The sequence below is a fragment of the Gigantopelta aegis genome, chromosome 14 (assembly GCF_016097555.1).
Source record: "Gigantopelta aegis isolate Gae_Host chromosome 14, Gae_host_genome, whole genome shotgun sequence".
Lineage (NCBI taxonomy): Eukaryota > Metazoa > Mollusca > Gastropoda > Neomphalida > Peltospiridae > Gigantopelta > Gigantopelta aegis.
The window spans coordinates 5488970-5501041 of record NC_054712.1 but is presented as its reverse complement, the minus strand read 5'-3'; the positions used below and the strand labels follow the sequence as shown (position 1 = coordinate 5501041).

Below are 12072 nucleotides of genomic sequence, written 5' to 3'. Positions count from 1 at the left end.
CTTTCTTCATTCATACATTTTTACGAGTGTAAGCTGATCACATGCCGTAATGACAAATACGTGATTTTAATTAATTTAATAAAACATTAATTGATTATTTATGATAAATTGTATTATATTATGATGTAGTTGTGACACATCAAACACTTAATTATGAATATAACGTTCTATGCTAAGGTCGACGACAGTCACTTTTCGCACCCTTGTCTTGGCTTCGTACATAATAAATGCAGCATATCTCTTACCGTAATTTCACTTGAAAGCCATATTTAGTAAAATGTACAATGTTTTAATCACAAGATTTTCTTCAAACACATTTAGGTGCATTAGTAATGCATGTTCAAACAAAAAAATTTCAATATCTATTTTGCAGTGGATTTTTTTCAGCATTCATAAAACGGAAATGTCATGTACCCAATTTATAGTTATTAATTTGTAAAGAAATGCAAAGTGACGTCATTGGAATACTGACGTCATTCAAATTCAAAATTTGTAAACAATGACTGGAATGTTCATTTAGCAAGACAGTTCTATGTTAATAAACAGAATATTACATTCGTGTTCATGACAGATGAGGTTTACGACACTCGTGCCTAAATTATCGCAATATTACATTCGTGTCCATGAAATATGATAATTTAGGCACTCGTGTCGTAAACATCGTCTGTCATGGACACTCATATAATATCCTCTATTTATCACTGGGCTACGTCCCGCCCCAGATCTGTAGTAAACAAACCAATATTGAACAGAATTATCAAGACAAAACACCAGTGAGCTACATGATACGCCCATCAGGACTTTGATTGAAAACCATAGATATTAATGAATATGTTATGGGTGTGATTCAATTCTATCACTGGGATAAAGTGCTTTATCACTGGGCTACGTCCCGCCCCAGATCTGTAGTAAACAAACCAATATTGAACAGAATTATCAAGACAAAACACCGGTGAGCTACATGATACGCCCATCAGGACTTTGATTGAAAACCATAGATATTAATGAATACGTTACGGGTGTGATTCAATTCTAATTATGTGAATATAGACAAATTATTTTATTTATGTATCAGTGACTATTAATAATTGTATGTGACACACCATCATCCCAAGTTATTTCTACATGTGAGGTTTGATATTCCTGTATGCATTTGTATGCAAGATATGGTCTAGATAAGTATTTACTGTTACGTGCAGTAGACTGAAAAGTAGGTTACAGTGACCTAGTAATAATAAGCAAGTAATAATGCACACCGCCATTCCAAGTTGTTCCTACATGTGAGGTTTGATGGTCCTGTATGCAAAATATGATCGAGACAAGTATTTACTGTTATGTGCAGTAGACCGTGAAAAGTAGGTCACAGTGACCTAGTAATAGTATGCAACACACCTCCATCCCAAGTTGTTCCTACTGACGTATTCACATACATGTATGTACGTACATACGGATGGACACCGCAATACCATAATACAACCCATCACAGACAGGCATACAAAAACAGATTTAAACGTAAACAGCTGCAAATACATGTAATCAACACAACATACCAAAAATACAAAAACAACAATAAAAACAACAAACAAATGCTGTGGTCAAACCATGGAAAATGTATGAAGCTGTGGTAAGCTAGAAAACCAATATGGCACAAAATGAAAAAAAACATATTTGAAAACATTATCACAGATACTTAAAGAACTTAGTTTTAAAAATTTCCAATAGATATCGAATACACATGTATGTGTTTTATTCGCCAATCTAAAGGAAACCCATCAGAATGTTGCCACCCCTGCACCACGATGAGGAACAAAGGGTGCCCATTAGAAGTTTGACAGAGAAGCACACACATTAATTAACATATTACAAGTATGACTGGAATATATTGTGCACGCTCTTTATAATCTAGGCCTATGATCAATGCTGGAACATCCCTTGCAATTATCTAGAAAGGTTGTGAAACTTACTTCCCCAGCAATCTTGTTCCTTGCCAGATTGGAATCACCAACTCCTGGAAGGTCAACAAAGACAAGGCCACTTTTAAAGATATCCAAGTTGGGCACACGGATGTGTACACTCTTTATGATAGGCCAGTACTGTCCATCGCGTGATGCGTCACCTGAATCAATGTATTTTTCAACCTTCAAACGGAGATCAACAGCCTGCAGAGAAACCAAACTGACATATTTACACATGTAACTTGGTTAATTGCTTAAGATTTGTTGGGCTTTTTTTTTTCTTCAAATTACAAGTCTTGAAATAAGTGGCTGGTCACAGACATTGTCCGGTGCAAATCTGTAATTTGTCAAGCTTTGTCAGTCACAAACTTAATATTAGCGGTCATTTTGTCCGACACAAAAATGAAGTATTTCTGTGTTGAAACAGTTTGATGCAGTACGTTTTAAAATCTTCTCCTTTTTTTACCAAATCTAGTGCCATTGTGCTCATTTAATGTAAGTTTTACCTGTGAAACCACACGGCCCCGCAGATAGCTGTCAATGTTATTTACATCAGCCGGTTAGACTTGTCATGTGATATGCACATAATCCAGGTTAGCTGTTGGTCTATATTTATCAACAGTACCTAGCTTGTGTAGCGGTTATGACAAATTAAGCAATTAAAATTAAGTAGAAACATATAATATTTGTTTTGAAATAACTAAAGTACACATTATTCAATAAATTTATTAGGAGCTTTGTTATTATAAAACTTATTTCAGTTTCAAACGTGTTTGGAAATCATTCACATCTCGTATGCTTCATCACCGTGACCAGGCAGTCATGGATTTTATTTTTCAGTTGTAATATTTTTAACGTATATTTAACCAAATTAATTTTTCAGTTTGGCTTCATGGAAAGATATCAACTGTATTCAATTTCCAAATGAATTCGAAAGTCCGACAAAACATCAACATGTTTGATTATGAACAAAACGCCCCAAGTACTTATAAAGTTACATCATTTTAGCCACATTTGATTGTACCGTATTTGACCGGAAACAAGCCATGGGGGCTATAAGACAACTCACTGTGAGCTTAGCATGGGGTGGGCTTATTCCCAGACAAGGGGCCAGTTTTGCTTTTTAAAAAAAAAATAATAATAAAAAAAAAAAAAAAAAAAAAAAAAAAAAACACATAATAAGAATTAAATGAACCAGGAAGAAAGCAAAAAACATTCATTACCACATCTATTAATTATAGTGTTCCATATGTTATTAATAAATAATAATAATGATTATTACTTCTTTGTTTTTTACTAGTATCTAATTATCAGAAACACACCTTCTATGTTACAATTACTTACCAGTGACGTTTATTTACATCTAAAATTTAATGCTGAAAAGACTTTCCGCTTTTATTACTTTTCTATAGTTAATAGTGAACAGAATTCAACACAGACTTTTACATCAATAAAAATCCCTGTAATCTGAATGCCCATCGAAATCAGACTCCAGACTTTTAATTACTGCCAATGTTGTTGCTTTAGGGTTTTTTAAATTATATAATTATACAATGTATATATATTTAATGATTTCAATGTTTTAATTTCCATCAGCAAGCACACATACACAAATTACAACTGTAAGATTCATGCTGGGGAAAACTGAACACACCACAGCAATCTCCATGACAATGGTTGACAGGCAGGCTTTCTGCCAGACGGTAAAATGGGTATGGCACCATACCCAAATTGTTTTGCAGATTTTATTTTTTAAAGTTGACCTTTTGACAAAATTAATGATTCTTATCATTACTGTATGATTTTCTTAACCCTAACCCTAAACATAACCCATTTTCTTTTTGGGAGGCCCATAGCCGCTAGCTGTTGATTGTGGTTGCATTCAATTTCATAGGGCCATACCCAAAAATGTCTTTCTGGCAGAAACACTGACAGGGTATTTACTCACATCACGTGATTTTATCTTCTCCGTTGAACCCAAACATTTCGTGATCTTCCTGTTTTCCTTCAAACTGTCAAGTGGCTCTACTTTCCCATAAACAGCATTGACCTTTTCGAAGGCCGCTCCCGATACTGTCGTTCTCGGGTTACCACCGCTAGAATGAAGTTTTCCATTTTTATCAGTAAGGTCCTCGATAAGTAGTTTCACCTCGTCATACCATTCCTGTAATAGTGATTGTAATTAATATTAATACATACATTAAGTCATCATACCATTCCTGTAATAGTGATCGTAATTAATACTCATACATACATGTACATTAAGTCGTCATACCATTCCTGTAATAGTGATCATAATTAATACTCATACATACATTAAGTCATCATGCCATTCCTGTAATAGTGATCATAATTAATATTAATACATACATTAAGTCATCATACCATTCCTGTAATAGTAATCGTAATTAATATTAATACTCATACATACATTAAGTCATCATACCATTCCTGTAATAGTGATCGTAATTAATACCAGTGTTCTACGCTCGTTTTTATACCTTACTCTTCTTTGGCTAGTGGACAAAAAATGTTTACTCGCCAAGCTTAAAACATTACTAGCCACACTACGTACTCTTTTTGTGTCATTTATGCGGGTGTTGTAACCATCATAACATTATACATGACTTATGCTGCTGGATTAAATAAATAATCTGAAACAATGAAATAGTTTAGTTTTTACTCAATCATCATTTGAAATGAGGATCGTTTCAGAATTGATCACATGAGGGAGGTGGGAGGGACTAATTATAATTGTATGCCTCATACGACTGCTATTTTTCTTCCTACATATCCTACCGTTTAAATAAAATATTATTTTGTGGGTGTGGGTATACAAAAAAAATGTCTCCCCTTATTTGATTTCTGCCAGCAACATGCTTGCTAATTTTTCTACAATAGGTACAGTGCATTATGTCAGTATTATCATCATGCTGAAGCCACGGAAACTGAAAGCCAAGTTTCATTAAATTTTCTACATTTTTTGGCTGGCTCTGTTTCGGTTTCAGCTGCAGATTTCTCAGATTGGCCTTCATTTGACTTTTCAGTACTTGCCTTGCCTATCTCGTATTCTTGATTAGCGTTTGAAGGTTTAGATTTTCATTTTCCTAAAGAATTGTAATATTTTAACATTTTGCCGCTTTGAAAGTTTTCACCATGCTTCTACATACTGGGAGGGAACAGTGTACACATCTATACAGGAAGAAAAACAAAAACACTGCTAACTGGGGCTGCATTCAATTTGAATGAGGGTAGCAACATGCGTAATGGATTAACAGATCAAATGCGTTAAGACCACCATCCCTTTTAAAATTATGTAACACCCTGTTCACCCCTCCACTTTTCACTGCCACAGTTACATGTATGCAATTTAACCAACATTATTCAGTTACATGTATGCAATTTAACCAACATTATTCGGTTTGCTTTTTTTTCTTCTTCTTCTTTTGAGTTTATTATTTTAAATAAATTATTGATTAAAAAATCAACTAATCGAAAATTAGGCCACATTGACAAGCATTTGTAAAGCATCCCAAAACATTTGTAAAGCATCCCATGAAGCACCAAAGAACATTACGTAATTGTTGAATTAATTAAATGCCCATGTTGTAATGCATTGTTTAATAATCAATCTCCATTTTGCACATGTGATTACAATGTGGATGGTATTAACAGTGAGTGAGCAACCTTTACTTGATTCTGTGCTCGTGTTCTTCAATCGAATGCAACCACCAGTAATGTACCATAGTCAATACTGTATTCGGAACTTCTTTAGTCGGCCGATTACATACCAGATCCAGAATCGATATCAGTTGATATATTCCAAATGGTTGTGTGCATTAAAGGGAGAGTAAACTAAAACATGAGCCTTATGTGTTTGAAAGATGCATACCCGGACCACCAACATATACTGACACTTTAACTAATGAAAAACGCGTAATTTTAGTGTTAATAACAAAAAACATTATTCCTGCTAACTGGGGGCAGCCATTTTCCTTTCTTTTCGAGGCATCTGGTACAGCTAACTTGGGGCGAAGTGACGTCAGCTCAGGACTGACCAAATCCTGTATGCACAGTGTAAACAAGAGCCGTAATTTTCGACAATGCTTTCTCTTTGGTCAACCTGACTTGTAAAATAACATAAATGATGTGATAATATAATAAACTATTTAACTAAATATATTTCAAGTTGCATTAACGGAAAGAAATGGGGTTATAGTATTTTTCTCTGTTAAATAATCCAAAGGAAAATGTACACTATTAGACCTATTGGTATGCTACATTGGAGCAAAAACAACAAACCATGATACCCAAGTGATAATGTTCTTTTCTTTGGGACTACGTAATTGGTCAGTTCTGTAGTTTTAGATGGGAAAGTCTACTTAATCGATAGTTGACAGAACTGTTTACAGTAATAAACCATGTCCATTTCTATTTTAGGGGCGACAGGTAATATTACTACACAATACCGGTATGCATTTTCGTGTCTAGACAGCGTCAATTAATTGGCTCATCTGGTTACCACTCAAATACACACCTGCCAATCAGGAATCACAGGTAGAGGCAACTAATAGCATAGACCAATTAAAGCCGCACACCCTAGTTCCATCCAGCGAAAATAAATTATAATTTGGTTAATCTACAAACCTGTAACACACTTAGATCACGTTTTTATCAAATGGAGTGAAAAAGCAGGTTTTATATCGATAAATACCATGGGAATCCCCATGTCCCAATTGCTTGAAATAATTTTGAAAGTTAGTATTTTGATGTCACCGGCAGATGTCGCTCAAAGCACAACAATGCCTACATCACGACAAATTTCACAGACTTGGGGTGCGTTTCTTTCACCTCTCCTGGACATGTTCCAACTGTTCTGTCCTGGTTGTATCCCCTCTTCAGATATCGTAAGACTTAGCAAAATTATTGGTTTTAAGGGTTTGTAACGTTTTGTATTGAGACACTTACATGTCTGAACTTTATTGTTACTGAAAATGTTCACGAACTGTGAAGAAAAATCTCACAAATGAACAACAACAAATCAGATGTTGATTGCGCGAACCGCGTGCACGAGAAAACAAACCGAACCAAAATGATAACGGTCACATGGTATACCAACGTCTGTGACATTGAAATGGAAATATCCCTTCTAAAAATAGATTAGACCTTGTCTGCTCAACGTTTTTTTCTCAAACGTGCGTCCATTTTTAAGAAATACGAAAAATGTATTTTGTGGTATTACAAACACCAGGATTACCAGGATTACCAAAAAACACTTCAGGTGAATGGAAATGTATATTCTAAATAATAAACGGGTCTACTTTTCACGAAACACAAATAACGATGATGCAACCTGTAAGTGTAATACTGTAAATGTACTAATTAATGTTTAAATTTGTTAGTGTTAAGATTTTTGGATAAGAGTTATTTTTGAAAATATGTATTAAATTATAATAATATTTTAATTTTTTTTTTTTTAATTCAATATATATATAATTTGTTTTAAATTATTATTATTTTTTTTTTTAATGCCAATAACTAAGGTTGACAAGTGTATACATAACATTATGTAGTGTTCATATGACTTATTGTAGTACTTTTTAAAAAATTGTGTTAAATCATGTGCAGTTAAAAAATCTCCTGTTTTTTGACAAAATCTCCTGCTTTTTCAACACACACCTCCTGCTTTCTCTTGACTAAAGGTTGACAGGTCTGACTTAAACGGACATTCCTGAGTTTGCTGCAATTTTTAAGATGTTATCGACTAACAGACTTTTTAACGATTGTAATTACATATCAAATATATTTTTCTGCATAAAATATTAGTGGCAGAACTTTAAATGTGTTTCTGGTCGTTCTAATATTTGTACTAGGTTAAATTTCATTTTATTTCCTAAAACATTATTTATTCGTACGTACAAATATTTTTTTTTGCACTAAATCTTTTTGTTTCGACTATGGATTTGAATCAAATTCTTGTAGTAATTTGAGTTTAGTTTCTAAAGAAAGTTCGATACGTTGCTGTTTTTGGGGTCGCTCCGCCATTATAAATGTAATAAGACAACACAAAATACACACACAAACAAACACACACACACACACTAATATTAATCCAATTGATCTAACGGCCTATCGCAATAAGAGTAAACTTTACACTAGTGCGATTACATTTTGTATTTGATCTTGCGACGGCGTCCTGATTACTTGGCAGCCCGTCGTTCAGTAAAATCCTAATCCGGTGTCGACAGAGGTAATTAATACATGAACGGCTCTTTCGTTCTTGATTTTTGATCCGGAGTCTGGAGTAGACAGCTAGAGTACGGATTAGGCAGAGATTTATACCTAAGAGATAAAGGGTAGCTGGACGGGGCTTTAGAAATGGACCGGTTTATGCAGAGATCCGGATTACACAGAATCCGGTTTAGACAGAGTCCACTCTATCTGGATTGTTTTCGCCAAATCACTGCCAGCACTAAAATCAGCGATGAGTTCCGAACAGTACCAAAAATTAACACGGAATTCACAATGATTAATTTGACAACTTCGTAAAGAACGACAATCAGGGGTAAAGAAATGGAACATATTTCACTAGCTCGCCAGACCAGAAGCAACAATAATTTCTACTAGTCCACAAGTCTATAGAATAATATATTATTAATAATATTATAATATACAGTGTCTTCACTTCAAATGATATATATATATATATATATATATATATATATATATATTGACAAAACATTATTAAGAACACCTGGTAAGTGATCAACATCACATGGCAAACAAAATCAAAAAGACAGATTGCCCGTCGGACTGGTAGTTGCATTTTTTAACTCGTCTGTCAGAATTTTTACTTGCATTTGGCGAGCGGGCGAGTACTTTCTACACCCATGACAATGATGTCAACAAATTTCATAGGTTTTCGCTGTTAGGACTGTATGCACATGCCAAATAATTTAATACGTAGACGTTTTTGGAGTCGGTCGCTAGACGGTGACAATAATAAATTCAATCAATCGCCACGCCAACATTTTGGTCACACTGCCGACCATTTTGGTTGCAATGTTGAGCACTGTGGTGCATCCGTTACATGCTGCTGTACAAAGTTGTTCAATATCAAGATATGGGCCGACTGATGCACACCAGACTGGTCAACAATTCTGGATCAATTAATGCAAATAGTTTGTTTCATCAGTTTGGGTAAACCAGACTTATCAAGCATTTTCTTGAAATCAAACTTGGTGGGATCCTCATGCAAGAACACGGTGGTTTATTGCTGTCAACAGGTAGGCAGTAAATTTTGTATCTAGCACTATTCTGGTGTCAGCCTAATTCGTGATTTCAATATATTGACTTCACAACTGCCATCTATTGTAATATTTACTTGTCTTGTCCCGTTCAATACTGAGACACAGCATCTTCATTCCGTTCAGACTGATACTAGACATTTGACCATACGTACTCTGTGTACACATTTGCAGACTTGTATCTCCTCATGTATGGAAGACATATATGCCAGTCTTAACTGGTTTACACCAGTTAATGCTATATATGACCAACTCATGTCATTCTAGCTATTGCATTCCACACATTTGACTTTTGTTTTCCCTCCATGTCTCATAGCCCTACAATGTAACCGGTGGCTAGCATATACATGGCAAAATGATGTTTGAAATATAATTAAATGACAGTGCTCTTCCTTGCATGGAACTTGCTAGACTCGGCCAGTACCGGAGTACTCGAGGAGACCCTACTTGCAAAGAAGCTACCCAAAATGAAGACAGCTACACCTACACTGGTCAGCATGCAATGATGCCTTTACCAGCTGTTGGCATCACAAGATGTCAGCACACCTAAAAGTGAGTTGGGAAATCCTGTCAAAATACTTTATGGGTATGTGATACCCAAGTTAATGAACCAGTTTGATCTCACCCAGAATTGCTGAACAAGCTGATGTGAAAGTGACAGTCCATATTGCTTGTGCTTCAAAGTGATCATGCTTTGACAATTAATGGACAATCGTGCACAACATAAAGCAGAAAATGAACCAGATGATTATGTCGAGTGTGAAGATCATACAGAGATGAAAGTTTCTTTACAGTTTGTTTTGTGTAACAACACCACTAGAGCACATTGATTTATTAATCATCAGCTATTGGATGTCAAATATATGGTCATTTTGGAAACATGCAGTCATAGAGAGAAAATCCACTACATTTTTTCATTAGTAACAAAGGATCTTTGACATGCACCATCCCAGACAGGATAGCACATACCATAGCCTTTAATATACCAGTCGGGGTGGGACACAGCCCAGTGGTAAAGCGCTCACTTGATGTGCGGTCAGTTTGGGATCGATCCCTGACAGTGAGCCCATTAGGCTATTTCTTGTCCCAGCCAGTGAGCCACGACTGGTATATCAAAGGCTGTGGCATGTGCTATCCTGTCTGTGGAATGGTGCGTATAAAAGATCCCTTGCTAATAATGGAAAAAAATGTAGTGGGTTTTCTCTCTATGACTGTGTCAAAATGATCCAATAGCCGATGATTAATAAATCAATGTGCTCTAGTGATATCGTTAAACAAAACAAACTACTTCTAAATATACCAGTCATGGTGCACTGGCTGGAACAAGAAATAGCCCAATGGGCCCACCGACGGGGATCGATCCCAAATGAAACGTGCATCAAGTGAGTGCTTTACCACTGGGCTACGTCCCGCCCTGGAGAGATGAATCCAACAGTGTAGCAGATGATAACCAGTATGTGGCTATGAGGACGGTCGTGTGTATAGTGCTCACCATGTACTCAATTTATACTTTACCCTCAGGGCTTTCATGCTATGGATTTCTTAACAATTCATTCATTCATTCATGGTTTGGTCAGGTAATTTTTAAGCATGCTTATATAACACTGAGGTTTTGAGCATGTCTGTCCCGGAGCCAATCTCTGGATAGCCAGAAGTCTGTCCTGGGACAGATATACTGGTTTGGTATTGCAGTTATGGCAACTTGTGAGTGCTAATCGCTGTATAATTAATGACAACAATGCTCAATCAATGAGCAATGATTTGATCAATGGTTACATAGCACATGTACGACATTTTGATTTATCATTTTAAACAAACATTTACAATTTAAGGTTAAATTTTGTTTTAGAATTTTTCAAAACATGTGAACTATAAACTTATCAACCATCAAAACTTAATATTTAACATAAAAGGTTACAAATTATTAGATTTACATATCAAAAACACCACCATTTTAGTCAGCCATTTTAACTGTTTGACAACCAATTATCTGACAGCATTGCAAATTAACAGTTTTGATGAACTTAATGACTCCATAAACATACGTTTTGACACCAGGATCACATTTCTAAGTGTTGTAGTTCTAAAGATATACAATATTTTATTGATGGACTGGTGGCCATTTTGAACAAGATGAGCTAGGTACATGATACACCCATCAGGAGTTTGATGGAAAACCATATATATATATATATATATATATATATATATATATTAATGAAGATGTTATGACTATGATTCAATTCCAATTATGTGAATTGTTTGCAATTGGATGTATGAACAGTTTGTTTTGGTCCTGTATGCATCTGTATGCAAGATATGATCTGGACAAGGATTTACTGTTATGTGCAGCAGACCGCGAAAAGTAGGTCACAGTGATCTAGCAATACTACGTTACACACCACTATCCCAAGTTGTTCCTACATGTGAGGTTTGACGGTCCTATATGCATCTGTATGCAAAATATGGTCCGGACAAAGATTTTTGGCATGTGATTTGGTATTCTTAAAAAAATCTGAAAATGTTCTATCATACAAAAGCACAGTGATTTCTTTGACTGGTCATCAGTCTTATATCGCGGTACACTGTCTACAGGTAAGTGAACAGCCATTAAGAAAATGGTTTAGTGGAAGTGCAATAATAAAAGAAACTTGAAAATAAAGGGAAATGGGATTTTTTTTGGAAAATTTTTTCACGGATTTAATTTACAATAAAAGATTTTTTTTTTAAAGCGGAATTTCTCTAAAAAGCGGAAGAATCGCATGCCTGGGATTTACTGTTATGTGCAGTAGATCGTGAAAAGTAGATCA

At 35.2% G+C, this 12072-nt stretch overlaps 1 protein-coding gene across 3 annotated transcripts in view; it reads right to left on the bottom strand.

Annotated features, from left to right (window-relative positions):
- Positions 1–12072, bottom strand: part of LOC121388573 — a 168686-nt gene that overhangs the window by 118384 nt on the left and 38230 nt on the right. For all 3 annotated transcript variants that reach the window (XM_041519963.1, XM_041519962.1, XM_041519961.1), the window contains exons 6-7: positions 3904–4119; positions 1965–2159 (exon numbers count right to left, since the gene is read on the bottom strand). In XM_041519963.1, coding sequence (XP_041375897.1) covers positions 1965–2159; positions 3904–4119 — 411 coding nt within the window. The remainder of the gene's footprint in view (positions 1–1964; positions 2160–3903; positions 4120–12072) is intronic.